Source organism: Periplaneta americana, chromosome 11 (genome assembly GCF_040183065.1).
Source record: "Periplaneta americana isolate PAMFEO1 chromosome 11, P.americana_PAMFEO1_priV1, whole genome shotgun sequence".
Lineage (NCBI taxonomy): Eukaryota > Metazoa > Arthropoda > Insecta > Blattodea > Blattidae > Periplaneta > Periplaneta americana.
Window position 1 is genome coordinate 67,447,979 of NC_091127.1, and position 22,173 is coordinate 67,470,151.

The following is a 22,173-nucleotide window of genomic DNA, read 5'->3' on the forward strand; positions in this document are numbered from 1 at the left end:
AAGTAGTTCGCATCGCAGGCAGGCGAATTCTACAATGAGGGGATAGAAAGACTTGTGCCACAACTCGATAAATGCCTCAATAATGGTGAAGATTACGTTGAGAAGTAATTGAAGTGTGGGGAGTACAATACAACAAAATGTTTTGTAAATATTTTCCCGTTTACTTACTACACCCTTTTGGAACTTACTTTAAGAACACGCCTCGTAATATTTTGCGAAAAGTTAATTAGGTAATCTTAATGTTTAATTCTTTAGGGCTGTATTCATAGACATTCATAGCGCGGGCTTCCTGTGGATGATCAGCGAACTAACGTTTTTCGTATTCATGAACCAGTGTTAGCGATATGATATGATATGAATCATGTTCAAGTAATCAGTCGATAACCAGGGCTAATTTAGCACACTCTTAGTGTGGGCTAGCGAAATGTCTAGCATTCTTAGTGTTTATTGTGAAAAATGAGCAGATTTCTTTTGTGTGTTGTAATGGAATGTTTTAATAACATTTAAAAACAATGAACCTATAATCTTATGTTGTTATATTGGTCGCTAGAGGGCAACAAAACTATATTTATTATCATTCATGAAATGGCAGAGCTCAGAGAAAGGTCAGCAGTTTTAGCTCTAGTGAGGGCAGACTTTTCGGCAACTGAGTCCAGTCGGAGACATGGCGTTTCTATTTCTACAGCTAGACTATGGTCCAAGCTTTATCAGGAGCTTGCTCAAGTAGCAAAAAGGCATTCTACAGCCCGTCCACGCATCTCTGATAGGGAGCAAGATGAGGCCCTCTTGGCAGCAGTTGAGGTGAACCGCTTTCAATCTGCTGTCAGACTGAGGACTTTGTCTTCATTTCCTGGTTTAGTGCCATAACATGCGCTGTCAAAAGTGCACTCAATCTTTTTTAGGAGCAACTGTACATAGTATTCATGACTGCAGAATAAGAGTATAACTGGTATTATCTTGTGTTTCGAATCACATTAATTCACATTGTCACTCCTTTACAGATACTGGTCGATGATCTATTAGTATATAATGGTGTTCTTGACAAGGTATCGAGTGTCCCTAAGACTTCAGTGAAAGTTCCTTACAGAACAGTTCTCTTTACAACGGATAAAGAATTACTAAGGAGAGAACGTAGCACCCAAGTTCGGTAAGGAAACAAAATTAAATTATGTTGTTGTTGCTATCTTGTTTATTCATACTTATAATTTGGTGCGAGATTTTTGGTTATTTGCACAATGTCCTAGATGTAGAGACATCCAATGTTTCGGTGCTACATATTGACTAAGTCCTCAGAAAGACAGAAGAAGAAAGAAAATTTATGTAAGGCAGGGCTCCCATTTGTCCTACTTTTGCGTAAAATATCCTACTTTGTCTTACATTTTAGTAATTTGTCTTATATTTCCCACTTTTTGCTGAGTTTTCATACTCTAGTAAAATAATATTTTACTTTTATCAATAAGATTTTATGAAGATCTTCAACATGGATGATGAAGAAAGAAGTTAAGTTATATTTTTCTTGTAATTTGTGAGATTGTTTTAGGTCTTGAAATTCTAAAAATATTCAGGTAAATATTTAAGAATTAACAATTTTTAGAATTAAATTGAACATTACTCACAAAATTAACTTCAATATTTTACTTCCTTTTTTTTTTTTACTTGGTTATTTAACGACACTGTATCAACTACTAAGTTATTTAGCGTCGATAGGATTGGTGATAGCGAGATGGTATTTTGGCTAGATAAGGCCGACGATTCATCATAGATTACCTGACATTCACCTTACGGTTGGGGAAAACCTCGGAAAAAATCCAACCAGGTAATTAGCCCAAGCAGGGATCAAACCCGTGCTCGAGCGCAACTCCAGATCAGGAGGCAAGCGCCTTAGCCGACTGAGCTATGCTGGTGGCTAACTTCAATATTGCATGCTAATAAATAAATAAACAAATAATATTTTACTTTTGTATTAAACAAAGAGTAGGGACACACATACAGTTCATTCCCATTATTATATAAACAACTAAATAATCTTAAATAATTCCATATTAGTATTTCTTCTAATGGCATTAGACTCATTGTGCAATGGCTTCTTATAGCGCTGATTGAATCGCGTATGTGTGGTATGTAGGGGTCCCTGTGAGGCTTTAAATAAATATATTATAATGAAATACTGCCCATATTGTTTTGTTAAATGCCCTACTTTTTCTTCTTGAGTGATGGGAGCCCTGATATAAGACTTATGTGTAGGTCTGGGCTTACTTGCTATTCCTTGTATTGTAGAAGAATATAGTAACAAACAGGTAACTTGGATGTTTATTCTTGTTGATGAGTTTAGGTGTCCTAAATGACGACAGCTTGAGGAGGAGGGTAGAATTTCACTGTCTACAGTTTACTCTTCAGTAATATGTTTGATGTTTCCAGAGTTTGTCTTCCCCTTACCTATTCACACACTGAACATTTTCCTTGTAAATTAAATTAAATCAATGGCGTGACAGCCCATGAAGGGCTAAGGCTCACCAGCTACCTGCTGGCCTCATGTCCACAAGCCTCAGCAGAGGTGAACGGTCATCCCACCAGAATGGAGGTATCATGTGGTTAGTACGGTGATTCCCCCTGCTGTTATAGCTTGTTTCTGTAACCAAATTTTCACTATCCTAATTCATCACGATATTGTGTGGGCATCAGTCCCATACACTGGCTGAAGTTTAATGAGAAAATTCCTTTCTCATGAGGACCTAAAACAGCGTGCATTTCGTAATATGAATCCTAGGCTTAATGCCTTAGACCACAATGCTATGGCATAGGACGTATTTTTCTTTTACTTTCATCAATTCCATCACTGTATTTACCACTGCTGTCTTAAGTTCAGTGAATGCTATTTTAGATTTTACACTACTTTCGGACTTGTATACTTCCAAAAAGCTGTTACAATCTTGATGTATATCAGTACAAGACATCACCTGGTGATGCTATGTACTTGAGCTTCAAGATGTATTATTTTTTCTTCATTATTATTAATCTTTTTATATTTTTGACTAAGAATAGCCAGTCTGTTTTCATTTCTCATGTTATTCACTGGCTTCTAAATTGAGTTCAGCTTGTTACATGATAAACTGTCTTAGAGAAACAGTCAGTCAGCAAGTGTTAAAAAACGTACATTATGCATATTTTTTACTCCCATTTGAAATATGGTGTAATATTTTGGGATGAAGACTTTGACAGGCAGGTAGCATTTAAAATTAAAAAAGGACAATTAGAACAATATGTGGAGCTGGTAAGGAAACATTATGTAGACCTTTATTCAGAAAACTTGACCTTCTCCCACTTACCTGCATCTATATCGAAGAATTGGTAAAATCCATAAAATGTCATAAGATTTAATTCAAAATTACATACTTAGAGTATACGAAAAAAGTATGACTCACATGTACAATATTGTAGAATATATGACAGAAGCATGACTCACATGTACAATATTGTAGAACAGGAATTGGCAAGTACAGTGTAATTTATTAATTCTGGTACCAGAATATACAGTAGACTCTCTCAGCAGATTAAAGAAATAAAACATATTAAAAAATTCAAACAAGAATAAGATCTTTCCTACAGTTACATAGCCTACCTTTTATTGAATGAGTGAATATATTGTAAGACTAGCTGTAATCAAAATACTGCTGTCTACTGTAAGTTTCATTGTAGATTCTAAGCTATGTCCATGTAATATGGTACCTTGTAAAATTATTATTATTATTATTATTATTATTATTATTATTATTATTATTATTATTGATGGGAAGATGATATTAAAATGGATTTGAGGGAGGTGGGATATGATGATAGAGACTGGATTAATCTTGCTGAGGATAGGGACCAGTGGCGGGTTTATGGGAGGGCGGCAATGAACCTCCGGGTTCCTTAAAAGCCAGTATTATTATAACATCAAGTTTATATATATATATATATATATATATATATAGACACAGACACACACAGCATAGCTCAGTCGGCTAAGGAGCGGGTTCGATTCCCGCTTAGGCTGATTACTTGGTTGGGTTTTTTCCGAGTCTTTCGCCAACCATAAGACAAATGTCAGGTAATCTATGGCGAATCCTCGGCCTCATCTCGCCAAATATCATTTCGCTATCACCAATCCCATCAATGCTAAATAACCTCGTAGTTGATACAGCGTCGTTAAATAACCAAGCGAAATAAAAAAAAATCAAGTTATAGTCTAGGTCTTCATACAAGGTGACGTGTCCAATATTAATGTAAATTGATTCAAAGGATGGAAATAAATCTAAATCTATTAAGTAAGGTTTGTTACAGTTCAATTCTCCAGTCACTAGTGGTATTATCAAGGTCTCTGTTCAAATGTGCTAGAACTCTGTTGACTAGTAGGTCATTATGTATAATTAATTACCTTATTTTGGAAAAACTTAAAACTATTTGTTTATGTACCTATGTTTCTTCCATAGGAATAGCAGTTACGGTCATGATGTAAAGTTACTGAATGATCACAAGAGGGTCACATCTGGTGGATCATGCCTGTCTGCAGATCAGTCACAGCGCCCTCTTACATCCCTTGTACCAACTACACGTAGCAGAAGCTTGTATAACTTATGATGAACTGCTGCTTGTCTCTCAACTTCCAAACTACAATAGCCTGCTGAGAACTCAGATATTCCTGATCCAGCTTCCACAACCACATCAGTGTTTATATGTGCGTATACAACTCTAGTCCTGGTCTTTCAAAATTAACGACTTAACACTGCTTTCTTTAAGATCTGGTATGTTGAATGTATAATTGAGCTTAGATTTGAGTCTTGGAGTTTTTACGGTTTTCATTTTGCTATTCTACTTCAGTTTGTAATTTGTGATATATATCTGGATGGTACCATATGTTACAGTTGATACCAGTGTTACAATGCATGGTATTGTTTTGTGATTTATGTATTTTTTAACGACATCGAAATTATGTGAGCATACCACATATAAAAACAGTACTAGGTTTATTTTTGTGTTTTAGCGGAATGCGTCACAAATCTTTTCATCACTTTTATAACTAGTCACAGTAGACCTGCCATCTTCTTACTGGTCTGACATAAATGACTCATCACCTTTCACTGGTTACACATACCAAATTGATCACCTGATGAATGGTCACAAGTTGAAAATTCGTCCCAGTATATACAGTCACTTGTACTTAATTCGTCACAGCTTTGTTCTTATAAATGAGAAATGAAACTGTAGTATAAAAAGTTACATGTTTATTTTGATTTACAGTCAATTTCCAGACACTTTGTGACCAATGAATCACAGGTATTGAAGTGTGTTTCCTTCTTTGCACTCCTCAGAATTCGAAACTATTCTCCAAATTCTTGAGTCTAAATCTAACTACCATTTCATCTTTTTCTGAAGAGAGAAGCCAGCTTCCAGTCTCTCAAGAGTCTTATCCATTTTTACCACCTCACCCTACAGTTCCTCTAGCACAGTGGTCGTCAGCACTTGCTGAAATGGGTAGAGTGCAAAGAGTGCAACAAAATATGCTCTGTTGTGCAGAAGGGATAGGGAGATAGCATACCCACCAGCAGCCACGGATGCACCCTGGTGCTGTAAGAGACTGCGGGTAAGAGATGCTAGCCCAAGAGTGCAGTATGCTGATGACCGCTGCTCTAGCACATGATACAGGGATGAGCGATCTTCCCTATTAAAGTAGGCTTCACTGGTATTTGTTGTTCTTGGAATATTTTCCAGAGTGCGTGTGAAGCAATTCCAGATATGTAGAGAGGAAACATTGATTCTTGCTTTCCTCTTCCTCTTCCTCTTCTAGGTCTCTTCACATAATAATCTTCAACGTAGTCAAAAACTACTATGAGATTGTCACCCATTGATACTATGCAGATTCAACACCATCTTCCGGAATAAATGCCAAAGAAATAAGAGAATGGAATTTTGCTCTCATTTCAAAATTATTTTCTCTTCTGTATTCCTCAATGAGGCTCTCTGATTGTAATCGTTCATTGTTTATTATACCCAATAAAACCTTGGGAATTAGTTTGTCTTGGCCGCGTTCTGTTTTTATTAATCTAATTTCCTACGCCATTGTGTAGAACGTTCAAAGAGAAATGATTAAGCTGTCAAACTAGAAATTTTGGACCAATAAACTGTGGAAATAAAGCGTCAATTAATAAACACTCTCGAAACAGTATACATTATTATTAATTAATGACTTAATTACTACCCTTTAAGTGCGTAAAGATTAGGGTAATTAATAAGTTACAGTTATGTATTTCAAATATACAGTAGTGTCATGAATTGCACGCTAGCGAATATACAATACAGTATGTGACATTGAAGGATGACAAATACTTAATATGTGACTGATTTTGTGATCACAGAAACGTAATATATGACGACTTGTGTGATGGCCAATATGTAATGTGTGGCGAATTTCTCTTGTGACCTTAATTTATGATAAATCGACTGGATCCTGTATTTTTGTGAGGTCAGGAAAAATAGTAACTTTCATACATTAAGCATTCTTGTAAACTGTCTCTTGTAAATTAAAGTAAAATATAAAACAATTTTATTATAGGTGCTAAAATATGAATCTAAATTATTAATAGTGGTGGTCTTTTTAAGTGTCCTAAATGCTGCAATGCTACAGCCTTTGCAGATCTTTTTTCTTGGTAATTCGTTTTGTCCTCCTCTGTCTGTGTAACACATCAGCAGTTTAATGAGATGTTGCTCTTCAGTCAGTCGAGACTTTTGTATAGATATAAAGGGTGAACTGATGGAATGGGGGATTTTGAAACCTTAATAATTATGTCACTGATTGATTTTAGAAAAAACATTTACTCTAAATCTCTTCTTCTTCTTCCTCCAATGGCCTTCCAACTGAAATCATCTAGTTCATTTGGAATCTTGCTGTTCAGTACAATTTGGCTAAGACGGCTGTCTGCTGTTGTTTTGCATCAAGTTTCCTGCAGGTAAGAAAGTGATCTGCATTCATTGTTGTCCCTGGCTGTCGACAGAGAGTACACTCCTCAGAAGTGCAGAGCTTTATTTTGCAGAGATGTGCTGCTAGACAATCATGACCTGTCTTCAGTCTTAATGTTGCTACTGCTTCTTTCCGTGGTTTTTATTTATTGACTATTCATTCTTCTTGTATTTTATTTCACTGTTTATCTTTGATGTCATTCTGGGTTGTAGTTTTGTAAATTTGCAGAGCCTTTCTCCTAAGAAGTGACTTTATTTCTTGGGCATCCAGAATTTTGTTAGTTTTGCAACCTTTTACTCTAAATTTAATTCAATTCAATTCAATTTATTTGGCCATTAGACATACAGTTTTAAGCTTCGTCAGAATACATTGAAAAACATATAAATACATTTTAAAAAACACTAATAAAAGAAACAGTAAAATTTAAATAATACAGTGAAAACATGAAATAATTTGAAACTTTTAAATTAAAGAAAACTAACTAAATTGCAATTAAACTTATTTATTAAAATACAATTTCATACAAATTTGTGTTGAAAAACTCAGCAACAGAATAAAAAAGATTATTTAATAACCAATTGTAAAATATAATTTTGAAGCTATTGATTGGTAATTTATAATATTGACTTGGGAGCTTATTATATAATTTCATCCCCATAATTAAACTGCCATTACAAAATATAATACAGACCCAGAAACAAAATTTGGACTAACTAATTTTACTAAGTTCCAGATACAACACATTGTGCATTTGCAGTAAACAAAAACACCTAAATGTATGTTACTTGTGGACAGTCTTGCGAAGCTTATTGCCTACATAGAGGAGGACTGTTACCAAGATTTGGCTCATTTTTTAATCCTGTATCTGTACATATCATTCATCGATTACTTTTCAATCTTTGATGAAATTCTTTCATATAAAAATTATGATTTGGCAAATTTGTTACACTGTATAAATAACTTCTGTGTTGATTGAAACTATTATGGAAAGTTATTTATATAACAAATTTATCAAATCATTAGTGATAAGTGTTAAAAGTGTGTATTGAAGATGTATATGAAAATTAACTTAATTAGCTCTGAATTACGACAATGCAGATGGCAGATTTTTTTGGCAGTGACATTTGTTTCGGTGAGGCACAACTAAATCTGATTGCTGGTACATTGTGAACATGGACTATAAAAATATTGCAGAAATCCTGACTTACAGAATGGTAGCCACATTAATTTTTCTTATAAACTAAGCAGTATTTTCTAATGTCTTCATTTCTGACATTATCTGTCTTCTATATCCTTCAGTAGTTCTCAGGAATTTAATTTCTGCCACTTCCAATCATCGAGTTTGCTTTGTATTTGTAGTCAGGGTCCAGCACTCTGCACTATAGAGCAACATTGAGACTGCCATTGTTTCATATAACTTCATTATAGTTTCTGTTCTGGTTTACTCGTTTAATGTTTTTTTAATTGTGCCACATAACTATTGGAAACATCTCTGAATCTGTCCAAGCCTGTTGTACAATTCAAATATTTAAAATTGATAACTTGTTCTATTGGTGTATTTTCTGCTAACATTTTTGCTCTAATTACATGTTTTCCTCTAAATGTCATTACCGGTATTTTAGTTTTATTCATTGATGTATTTAAATTGTATGTTACTACTAATTTCTTTCAATTCATATAGTGCTTTCTGCAGATCACGTTCAGGGTTTATAATAGTGACTTGGTCATCTGGAATCAATAGATTTATTACTGGTAATTTTTTGTATTTTTTAAACATTTTTCTAATTTTGTATGGCAGCGTCATACAATACAGTAGTTTAAAATATGAGCATTAATGGACACCTTGTCTCATACCACGTGCAGTTGGTATTTTTTCGTACTTTTTTTCCTTTGTTTCCTACTTCAATTAATGTCTTTTTACATATAAGCTTTGAATTACACTTAAAAGATGTTGAGGTTCTCTCTTTTTCATACATAAATTCCCATAATTTATTTTTATTGACTCCGTGAAAATAGCGTCACATATATATTGTGTAACCATTTTAAAGATATTTACGTTAGCAGTAATATCTTCTGTTAGATCTTCTATTCATTACAGTCACAGAATAAGGCCAGTATAATGACAAGATGTGCTGTAAAATAGGTATTTCCATGTATATAAAGAAATGGTTACGGTAATTCACTGATCAAATGAAACTATTAAGTGATTCTCATTAAGATCTTTTTTTTGTGTGTGAATGCGCATCATCTGCTTTCAATTTTCAAGTGGAAGAATATGATTTTTCTTTTTGTTTACATCAAAACCGAAGTTATGTGGGTTGACGTATAAATATGCAAGGGAAATGATAACAAGAAGGAAACGTTTCCTCAATCAAAAGTATTAGAATTATAAAGTATTTTTACCATATCTTATTCTAATCTAAGTATACACATATGGTTTATATTATATTAGTAAATGGATATCAGGTAATCCAAAATGATTCTGTGAAAAATGTCCGTTTTATCTGCACAGATATGTTAAATGCACTGATATTGTGTTCGTAGGTGCACATATTTTTCTGTTTTGTTGGAAATGACGATCAACTGGAATTGCAGAATGAATTATGCATTATCTGGTCTGAAGTAGTAACGTAGAGTGAATAATTTCGTGGACTACAGCTATTGTGAACACCAATGAGATAATTGAAGTGTCGGCTAGAACAACGTTATAAGTTACATTTGGTAAAATTTACAGGAACTGCAAAAATGTGTACACATACAAAGTTGTTCTTATAGGGTAGCAAACTTTTGAGTGGACAAATTTCACGTACTGCATTGATGGACAGTTGCAAGCCAAAGAGTATAGCAAAGTAACATGACATACAACATTATTACACGGAAACACACCGAATGAAAATTTTGTAACTTACAACGTTGTTCCAGCTGACGCTTCAATTGTCATCCACATCCGTTTGCAAAGTAATCTCCCTAAGCTGTACTTCTACCAGCATTGATACAATTGCTGGAAACATTTCAATAAAACATATTTCGAACTCGAGCAGAGGACTTGTGTTGCAATTAAGTAACCAGTAAGTGCATCATCATTTGCACGTTTCTACCAATGTTCTCTCTAATAATTTTCTTTATTATAATTGTGTGGATCTACTATTGCTCTAAGCAGAAAATGTTGACTATCTGTAGCACTTGAAAAGTTTTCCTGTAAAATTCTCAAGGTGAGATCAGAGGTAAAATGTGAGTGGGAGTACAATCAAACATTGATGGACTTAGTTAATTACTAACTCTGTAAAATATAAAGTAAATTCCTTGTCATCAGCGAACAGCGTATAGGTGAAACTACTTGTGCGAACAGTGTGTTGTTTGGTGCAATGGATCACATGGTCATTAGTCCAAGAAATTATGTACTTTACGACGTATAAAGTTATGCATAAATTATTTTAAGTCCATGTTCTAGAGAAATGACGTTTGTGTGTTTTCGTTTTTGTAGTAGCATTAGAAATTGAGTTTATTATCTCTGTGTACCTATAAATATATTTGCAATTAATTGTTAATGAAAGAATGCAGTTGTATTGTAATGTTAGTATGTAATGTATGGTACTGAAAAACGTAATTTTGAAGACAAAAGTTCGAAGTGTAATATGTGTGCATTAGCGAAAGTGATCACTGGATCTTGTTGATGTTTTAGTGAATTGAAATGTTGAGTTCTGGGTATGTATGTTTATATGTGATAGAAAAATATTTTCAAAATGAAAGGATTATTTGAAAATTTTGTCAAATAATAATCAAAAAGAAGTTTGTAAGTTATAAATTAAAGACATCTGTCCTCACAGTAGTTGAAAGGTAATTTAGTACCGGTATGTAATAAATTATTGCGCATAAAGAAAACATGCATGCCCAAATATTCAGACTTTGCCAGTTGTTGAAGGCTAACGGTTACATTTATGAGCTAACAATAGAATATAAACGAAAAAAAAATTATGCCAAACCATACTTTGTACTTCTACTTTTTTTTTTCGCAAGTGACCTGAACTAAATCAAAAATAATCACTCAAATATTGTATTTTTAGAATTGCTTTGCTAGAATCATCTAAAAGTGTCTTATTAATGTTCCGTCCATTTTATGGAAAATAGGTAGAAATGTAGAAAGATGAAATAGAAAAACTACGTGTAAAATGTTCGTGTTACGTATAATATTCTTTGCAAATTAAAATATGATTTATATATCTTTTTGTTCTGATATTTTTTATGAGTTATTTAATTAATGTTGTAAAGCTCAGGGACTTTTTCTATATAGGCCTACTCCATTTATCCTAAAAATTCATTTATAAAAGTGCATTAAATCATTGTTTCTAAAGTGTAGAGTTCCCACCTCCTGAAAGCTAAGGAAAACGTTTTTGCTGAAAGGAATAAGTAATTTGCCATTAAAATTTAAATTAATTTAAATCTGTACATAGGAGCCAACAGTCACGTAAGTCCATTTTTTTCTTTCGAAAACGAGGTTATGACAGATTTGAAGTGCTCTTGATATGATGCTTGAGATCCACAATGTAGCAAGTCGAAAATAGTTATTTATTATGGAATAAACATGTTTGTAATGATGCAAGATACAAGTTTTGTTCACTTCAATCTGATTAAAGCAAATTCACTTTACTGATATAGTGCGTTCAACTATTCCCTCCGCAACACACTGTCTGCTTGTAAGGACCATACATCTTTCTCTTTCTTCCACCCTCACCCTTATGGGACTGACTAGACTTAGCATGGGCACGCATAAATAAACCGTAAGAACTACACTTGACCTGCGAAGAGTTGGACGCACAACATTTAACTGTTAATAATATTTCGAAGGCAGAAATGTAACTGCAGTTGGACTATTTTGTCTCTCGATTCTTCTCATTTGCTGGTTGAAGCACAATTCAATACATAAGTAATAAAAATAAGAGTGAAATTTTGTTGTACAGCTTTCTTCCAAAATTTTGTTTTCGGACTTACGTGACTTTAGTTTCAGATGCAGCATTGATTATTTTTGTCAAATATATCCTGAGAGGAGGGAAGGAAGGATGGGTATTAAAATGTCTAATTAAATAAATTGGTGAAATATAACATATATATTGAAATTTAAAAATTTGGGAGAGTTTGGGAAATAAATGTATAAAATACTTTGGAAGGCTTAAGTATAATTTTAAAACTAGAACCCGGATAAACAACGTGCATATTCTACAAGATATTGTAGAACACATGGCTATGGCTAATTGATGTCCTTGGAAAATTACTCCTTGGTCGATGAATTTAGATGCATGTGATTATGTACATTTCATTGCAGAAGTATTTTTATGCATATTTTCCGATTTCTACAAGAAAATGCATATTCTCCTCTTTAAAGCTCAGATTTGCTGAAAAAAACGGAATTTGTAATATGCTAACAGCAGCTACTGGAAGAAGAATCATAATCATGATGCTTAAGTCTGGCAAGCCTCATCTCTCATGCTTTAGTAATATGTGGGTATTGAGAAAGTCTTAATACAAAAAGAACATTTTACTGTGAAAAATCTCCTTAAACAACATGGTCCATCGCTGTGGAGTAACAGTTAGCATGCCTGACCGTGAAACGAGCGGGTTCGAGTTCAAATCCTGGTTGGGACAAGTTATCTGGTTGAGATTTTTCCGGGTTTTCCCTCAACCCATTAAGATCTGAATAACTTTCGGCACTGAACCCTGGACTCATTTCGCCAGCATTATCACCTTCATATAATTCAGATGCTAGATAACCACAGCAGTTGATAAAGCGTCATAACATAACCCACTAAAAAAGAACAACATAATATGAAAGCATCATTAAGGAGAATCTCGAAATGATTTTCGTGAATACTGCAGCAAAGAATAAGATAAATCCATTTGTATGATGCCAGTCTTGTTATAGTTACGTTAATTGTAATCGTTTATTGATAGTATTTTGCTAAATTTGTATGCGCATATTCGGGCTCTAGTTTTACCAAAATTTTGAACATTTAGTGTATACTCTCACAGGAAACTACTGGTTATGAAAAAAAGTAATCTAAATATGTTGTAAAGAAAACAACATTGTCGGTAAACTTACAGTACTATAAATTAATTTCGTTGCATAATGGTATTTGACGAATTGTTGTTTAATTGAACTTTGAATTCTGAATAGAAGAAAACCATATGCTATGATGTTTATGTTTATACTAATGTAGATAGTATTAACTATATAGACGTATTATTATTATTATTATTATTATTATTATTATTATTATTATTATTATTTTAAGACTGTAATAATATTAATGTATTCAAAGAACTGAAACGTTTTGCTCTCTTTCATCAGCTGGTCTTCTCTTTCAAACTTTAAGCATATTATTGATGAAATATGACAATGAATTACTTATTATACATTAAAATAATTAATATACATATTTCATAATATATTTACACACTTCTACATGATATTAGCATATACTACTAATTCTAACACACTTTTAAAATTGTTTCTTGTATGTTTTTATAGAGCCATATACTGCATTAGTGTTTTCTTCATCACAGATATCAGTAATAGTAAAAAACCGAAGCTGTAATAACCATTGTAGCAATATTCTAGTATGTTACATTATTTATATGGATATAAGAAGTCCCTACTTTGTTTCATATTATTTTATTATCATCGTAATTAATTGTATGAATTTTAAATAGACAACATCAAAACTATAACTGGGTAGGCAACTTGCAATACTGTATTAGTACACAATTATATGTTTGTTGTATTTACTTATACGTATACGTAATTTTTTACCAATTTGTACCGAACTGTGTTATAGGCCTAAATATGGACATAGTAAGTGAATTTACGTATGGTAGTGAATAAATTATGGATGCTAAGACATTCTATATAAAATCGAGATTTGTATTCTAACACATTTTCATACTGCCATTTGAATGAATAATTGTATGTTCTTTTTGTTTATAGCACACATAAATAGATGAAATGTTAACAACAGAAAATATGAATAAGTACAAAGAGTTGAATTTGTCCTGACGTCAGTACTGAAGTACATGTTTAAGTGTTTATTTTCACATTGATTAAAATGTCTACTCCATCACTATGAATTTAACTGTAAATAAATAAACAATGGAAGAACTCTGCTTCTATTCTTTCCAATTGACTGCTGCTTTTATAATTTGTATTACCCCTCGTAAAGGTTTTTATTTCTTACTCAAATTTTCGGTATACTTTCATGTTTTCTTCCTTTCATGCAAACCACAACTCAAGTGTGTAAGTACCGCTACTTGTACAATATCTGAATGGAGTATTGGTTATATGCTTGATTTTAAATTCAGGTTCGGTATTTAAACACGGTCAATATTAATAAAATCCTTGCATGACTTCTTTTAGATCAGAAGTAAAACCACGTGAAAAAATCGTGTCCCTATAAGAGAGGCCTGAATGATAAATTAATTAGATTGCCATGTAGCCTACAGGAAATGGTTGGAACCAAACTGTGGATAGAGATCAAAAAGACAGAAATGTTTTATGAAGATAGTATATAGGAAATTAAAAAAAAAAACTTAAGTATTCCTCAAAGGAATGAATGAAAGACAACCCATTAAATACCATTCATATAGAACACAGTTTGACCTTATTGGACGATGTTAAAAAAAATCTGAAACAGACAGGGCTGGGCTGTATTTGAAATACATTTGTATTTTGTAATTTGTAAGGATTTTAGAAAGTATTTTGTATTTAAATACATAAAATTGATTTATCTATTTCAAGTACTCAAAATACTTTTTTCTTCTGCTTGTCCAAGTTTTGGATTTGGATTTGAAGAATGAGCTTTTGTATTATTTGCCTAAGTTACACATTTCAGATGTGCTAGTCATACACTTAGTTTTCTTGTCACAACTGATTTCCTTAATGCCATAAAGAAATTTCCAACAGCATCAAGGATGCATCACCCAACATTTAATAAATGTTCATCATTATGGAATGCGTCTAGGAGACCCAAATCCTCAGAAATTATATCAGATGTCTTGAAATATTCAATAAAGTTTCCTTGCTCAACTCGATAGAATTCTCTTTATGACTCAATCCCTCAAATATTGGAACTCAAACATGATATAAACAGTATATGTGAAAAACTGGGATTGTAACCTTCAAAGTTGTTGAATTTCAGTACATTGAAGAATATTGTGCAGTTCTGAAACCCATTGTTGTAGCCTTTGATTTAATGCAAAATGAGAAGACGTACTATTATGGCCAACTTTTGCCCACATTAATTTCCCTCCAAAACAGATTACATATTCTGTTATCTAGTAATCTACGCCCCTATTCCAAGTAACTCCAATCTAATAAGTTCGCTTTCATCAATATTTAAAGCAATGTTTGATCTGACCCCAGAAGCAAATTGAGCTATTTTGGCAACTTGCTTCCACCCATCATTTAAGATGGATGGCTGGCTACCTGACACTGCCTTACCAAATGATAAGAAGAGGACACAGAATATGTGCTTGAAATCAACTGGGCAGTTCTCTGCCGAAGATGATCAAAACAATTCTTATGTTTTCAACTCAAGTACAACAGACTTTGAAAGCAAAAAGAAAAGAACTTGTCTACTGCGGAGTATGAGCTCACACAATTCTTCAATTGCAAAGGGACAACCCTGTGCACTCTACAGAATTATCCAACAATGAAACAAGCTTTCTGCGCCTGTAGAAAGACTGTTCTGTTTTGCAGGATTTATTCATTTACAAGCAAGGGGATCCTTATCTGATAAACTTTTTGAGAGAGTGTTTTTTTTTTAAGGGGAGCAGTAATTATTCGTATATGGCATAATTTCATTGCTGACTGGGAAAAGGAAGAATGTTCAGTTACAGTGTTTATATAAAACTTCGAGGTAAAAATACTTAGATTTTAAGTAATATTCTTATTTCTTTGTATATTGTATCGAGTATTTCAAATACAAAGATATTTTGAGTATTTGAAATACAAATGTATTTTGGTTAATTTTTTAAAAGTATTTTGTATTTGTATTTCAAATACTATTCTTTGAAGTATTTTGTATTTGTATTTGAAATACTTGGATGTCAGTATTTTGCCCAGCCCTGGAAACAGATAACTAGTTTTGAAGATTCTGGCTATAGAAACAATTCAAACAAGATATCCACGTATGTAATGGTTACAAATTTATACAGATGGATCCCTTATATCACATTCAAGAGGAGCAGGAGCTGGAAGAACATATCGCACACTCAATAAAATACTGTACTAAGTCGAAAATCACTTATTACTTTCGTAAATTATTTTCAATGCTGTTTTACTAGTCAGAGGTATGAAACTTTAATAATACAATAATGAATTATCAAAGGTTTTGGTACCTATTTATTAAAATATTTTTACAGCAGTATTTTACTGGGAAATAGGATATCTTTAGAAATAACAATTTTCGAGTTATGACACTATTTTACTGGGACTGCAGTATTCTCTCTTTTCATTTTACCATTCTCTAGGAGCATATACAACAAATTTTTAAGGAGAAGTTATTGTTATTTATATAAAAAGGTATCCCCGTCATATGCCATGAAGGCACTTGGGGGGGGGGGCATGGAGGTAGAGCCCCATGCTTTCCATGACTTCAGCACTAGAATGAGGTGGTGTGGTCGGCACCACACTCTGACCGCCTTTTACCCCCGGGAAAGACCCGGTACTCAATTTTATAGGAGGCTGAGTGAACCTCAGGGCCATTCTCAAAGTTTGGCAACAAGAAAAATCCCGTCACCACTCGGGAAAGAACCCCGGACCTTCCAGTCAATAGCCAGCTGCTCTACCAACTGAGCTACACGGCCGCCCATTGTTATTTATATATATTTGCTAAACCTCTTATATATATTAAATAAATTTCAAAATGCTGTCATATTATCAGATTCAAGATCAACCATACAAGTATATAATTCACAGCAGTCTACAAAAGGGTCCGAAATTCAGGATTGTAAGAAAATGATCTATTACCTACATAATTAAACTACAGAAAAAAAATGATTTACAGTGGATTCCAGAGCATTGTGATATGAATGGGAATAAAACAGCAGGCTTTTTGGCTAAACTGGGCATTGAAATTTTACAATCATCAAAAGCAAATTCAGATCTGCCCAAAAACAACAAAATTCGGATGGAGCAAAAGATGAAACCTACGAAATTTTGTTGACTAACTCCAAGATAATCCTGTAAGAGCCAAATAAATCTGCTGTTGCGATATTCAGGTTATGATTGTTTAACAAGCCATCTGCACATCTGCCTGTGTATTATATGATGAAAATTAAGAGATGAGCATGGAACACATCAAAAAATGCACAGCATTGCAATGAGAAGATGAAATCGTACAAAAATACTGGGATGCAATATGCCAAATGACTTCATTGTCAAGTGCTTAGGCATTGAACCAATGACAACTAAATTTATGTCTTTTCTCAACAAATTTCATAGATGAATATTTCTGCAAACTCATATTTGATGCTCGGATCAGGACGATGGAAATTAAAGGTTTCGAAAATTTATTTTAATATAGATGATATCGTTATGCATATATTTAATTAGTTCCATATTTATAGTATACATGCAGCTTACAAGCAAATATTCTCATGGGGACAGATAAAAATTTATACAGTTGCGTTAAAACTTTAGGAATAAGTGGGCCTAGATTGATAATGTTGGGTAACAATAGATGCGCAACGCAATAGCTTCAATCTTAATTTGACTGTTGTTAAAATATTGTTTGGTTGCTAACACGTCCAGGATCAATAAAGATCTCTCAATTGTAGTGGTATAGAGAATTTCATTTCTGAGTTAGAGAAACTGTAAAGCAGAATTTATTATTCTTAATAATACATATGTGGAAAAGAATACTGAACTGAAGAAAAGTTTGGGGCAGAAGAAAATATCAGATGATAGACAACATTAAAATACATGAATTGTATGTGAAGACTAAGAGAATGGCGGAAAATAGATTGAAGAATGCTGGATTTGCCCTTGGGTAGAACAGTATGAATGAATTAATATGTTGATAGGGGAAAATAGTTACTAGTAGAACTGAATTCTGATGTAAGCAAAAAATGACTGGGAAATATACATTGATACCTTCCTGTTCAGGAGAACATTCCTTTTATGTGCCACAAATCACTGGTTACCCAGATTTACTTCCCTTCTGAAGGAAGGCATGCTAAGAATTTTTTATTATCTTTGAAAATAAATCGTCCTCAGCTGGATTTGAACCCACACCGAGTTAGCTCTGTGGTAGCGTGTCTGCCCCCAGACTAGCCAGCTCGGGTTCTATTCCTGGCAGGATCAGAAATTTTTTTGTAAAATTTCTACCTTGAGACTAGGAGAGATGGCGGTGCACAACTTCTAATCACTAAATTGTGGACAATATGCCTGGGTTAAATCCCAAATCTCTCCGCAGTGCATATGAAGGGAAGACATATGTCACTGTCGATAGTGATTCATCCGTCGGATGGCGACGTTAAGACTGGCAGCCCCCTTGGTGCTATTCGACAGGAGTAGGGTAGGTGCCGGCACTGGGTTTCCCCTTCTCCCTTCCTTACCATCATCATCCTCGCTCATTCCCTGTGCTACACTTACATGAACGCTTAAGATACACTCACCCTAGTACAAGACATAACTCTTCACAGATACACATCATGCATAACGTGGCCTGCCAAAGTGGTGTGCAATTTGAAAATGGGTCGCAGTCTGCCATCTATCCGCAGTATGCGGAACCCGAATCACGTAAAGTGACGTGGGTAGGCATTATACACACACACACACATATTCATAGGTTAACATGCAGTATAGATCGTGTTGTGCACAATGCACTGGTCAACAATATCGACCATATTTTTTTTAACTTTTATTTCATATGCGTTAACATAAAATTATTTCCCGACTTTCTATTAATCCCTCCATTATTTGTCTTATCCCCACCAGAGACTACATAATTTGAGGTCAAGTTGTTCTTTACTATAACCTCACATAATCAGAAATAATTATTGTCAATGATTTTTCGTTTTGTAACTCTTAAGATACGGTATCAATCAGTTTAACTTCAAGGTCGTCTTCTTCATACTGAATAACGAGTAGAATTAGTATTAAGGGACGTGGACTTCGAGAGACGCCGAAATAAATACTGAACTAAAATGTTATATCTGTTGACAAATAAATTCATTCTTACTTTAAAAAGTTATAATAGTTGAACTCATTTAAATTTTTTTAAGTCTTTATATTTAACTTACTCCATTTAGCGTTTTGTATTTCAGTATAGGACCACAGTCTAGTATATACAGTCACAAAGCTTGAGTTGTGAGGGTGCTAGGAACAATAGACTGTGCCGGTACTATTTTGCATTGTCTGTAATGAGGCGATATTAGCGATCCTAGTGGTTAGCAACTACCTATGGATGCATATTTATTACGTATTGAGCTTCGTGATTGTATATACTAGACTGTGATAGGACCTATTGCGCGTGAAACAGTACAGGTGTCCAACAGTGAACCGGTATATTATTTCCTGTGTAGATTACTGTGTTATATAGGCCTATCCCTAATAATGAAATTACACGAGTAGATTAAATAATATGATTTCTTCAAAGGAATACTGAACAAAATAAGTATTTTTCATGTATATTGTAGAGAATATGGAACTGATGGCAGCATTGAAAACCACATCGCAAAGTACGAAAATGTTTTGAATTTATGTGTGAAGTTGGTGTTCCGATGCGATGACGTCACTATGCTACGTCTCTAGGAACGGCGAATAGAAGCAACGATTTTACTGATCAGTGCATCGTTTCTTTGTGGAGGTTACGCGCTAAAAATGCAAGTGTCGAATTGTCAATACGGTACTGAGTGAAATTTGATTTATTCGTGTAGCATTGTGTAAAATGGGTTTACGTAGCGTGTATTGTTGTGATAATATTATTGTCGGTTATTATCTTCTCCATATAAAGAAACATTTTCTAGTGTATACAAGAAATAGGTTTGTGTGCAAGGTGAAAAAATCCATTTCATAATCAAGTTCACTTCCGAAATGAAGATTTCCTAAAGTCAGACGTAGCCTATCGAAAATAAGACTTTACCGTTTAAACATCCAAGATTAAAGGACGACATGATTGCGACAAAATTTCTGTCCTCACAAAAATGTCCGAAAGAATGGATTCGTCATCCATAAGAAAGAAAATAGTTTCACAACCATTGGAAAGCCATAAACCTAGCTCTAGCAATACATCAGTAAGACATTTGATTTATCTGTAAGTACTTTGATAAATAGATAACATAATGAGCATTTGAGCATGATGAAAACGTTCAATATTAATTGGATCTTGGATCTTATAGAAATGCAGTAAATGAACAAGTAGTGTGATTACATTGCTGTGAAGAATATTATGTGTTCAGTTGTATGGATTTGGAAAGTGAACGAATTGAAAATAAGTGAACGTTAAAGTTCATAAATGATTTAGTGATTGCCAGTGTATTGTTATGTTTATTCAAACTATGCCATTATGTGTTGTGCGTGACGGAAATTACAATAATACAAGATATTCAATTGAAAACTATTTGGACCAATGGCCATTCCTTTAGCTGGTAATCGTAAGACGAAAAGAACATCTTCATTAGGTATCTTACCTAATGTTTATATTGCATCAGGACTTCATGAAGATTTACAATAGTGCTTTATTTTTTTCGGAGATAACTTTGCATTGCACTGAAAGAAGTCTGTGTTTAACTGCAGGTGGGCAACATAATACACAAATCATTTTAAACATGTCGATTCCGTTATATTTTCATAATAAGAAACTGAAATACGTTCCCAAAAGAATGTATTTCAAAAGAAAAAATATACGTAAGATCCATGATGATGAACTGAAATATACAATAGTGGAATTTTCAAAACCTTTGTGATAATAGGTATATACAGAACAAAATATAGTAAATCCGTCTATTGGTCACAAAAGTTGATTTGTAAAAAAAACTGGACGAGGTACCTCGAAACAAAGGGAACTATAACATTCTACGCGTAACGGATCGAAAATATCGACAATGAAATGTAGCATCACTATTTACACGGCAAAACCCAGTAAAGAAGAGGCAGAAGAAATGTGTTATTTCGCTTCGGACTGCAAATACAGCATAGAGGCACACATGCAGAGAGGAGCGACTTACCAGCAGTCAGGTGATTTGTGAAGTGACGTCATCGCTATACGTCTCGACAGTTTTAAAGGTACTGTACGTAGCATGAAAGTTGTTCATCTTGCAGATGTAGTGTTTTACCATTGTAATAATTGCATTATAGTTGACTATAAATAAAACTAATTTTTGAAGTTTATTTTGCATGTACTCTATATGAATTTCTATGACTAAGCAGACATTATCACCCACTTAATTAAAATTATATAAATTTTCTAAAAAAATATGTGCAATGACTATTTTCCCATAATGACTTTGTTTTCAGTTTATGAAACTTCTTACCTATGCCAAAATACTAGGATAATGCGTATTCGTTTATAATTATGTATTTCTTCTCTCCCAATAAATTTATAAATTACGTGTTTTTTTTTAGTGTTCCATTAGTTGGTTTGGGTCGAATACTTAGTACATTATTGTCAATACCATTAGTGACTTTAATTGAAGTTCTAATTGAATTAACCAAATGGATAGCTGAAATTCAATTTGAACAGTCTAATGAGGTAAACATTTCGGGGTTTGCAGTATCAGGTAACTCTTGTTTGACCATTTTAATGTAGTCCTGTTACATTAATTAAATATTGGCTCATCAGAATAAATACTTAACAAAGACAATCCAGTCAATTAAATTTGCAACTATCATCGAATTACAAATTGAAGGTGACCTCAATTAAAATGTAATAATCTACGTTGTTGTTGTTTTATATGTGGTGAAAATCGAAAAAAAGTATTTATATCAAGTTTATGTGTATGTTTATTTTAATGGTTTAAATCAATTTTGTATTGTTTGAACCATATTATAAATCACAATCTAATAAAATTTAAAATAATTCGCATTTCATTTGTTCATTCGGTTTTAGAGAAAGATTGATATTTATTATTTCTAGTCAGCGTTAGAAATTAGACTCTTTCCAGTTACCTTGTAAATCATTGAG

General features: G+C 33.4%; 1 protein-coding gene across 1 annotated transcript in view; it reads left to right on the forward strand.

Moving 5' to 3' along the window:
* LOC138709080 (katanin-interacting protein-like) overlaps positions 1–14,172 on the forward strand; it is a 66,669-nt gene extending 52,497 nt beyond the window's left edge. The window contains exons 14-15 of the mRNA XM_069839585.1: positions 1,002–1,147; positions 4,473–14,172. Coding sequence (XP_069695686.1) covers positions 1,002–1,147; positions 4,473–4,620 — 294 coding nt within the window. The 3' untranslated portion in view covers positions 4,621–14,172. The remainder of the gene's footprint in view (positions 1–1,001; positions 1,148–4,472) is intronic.
* Positions 14,173–22,173: the final 8,001 nt, after the last annotated feature.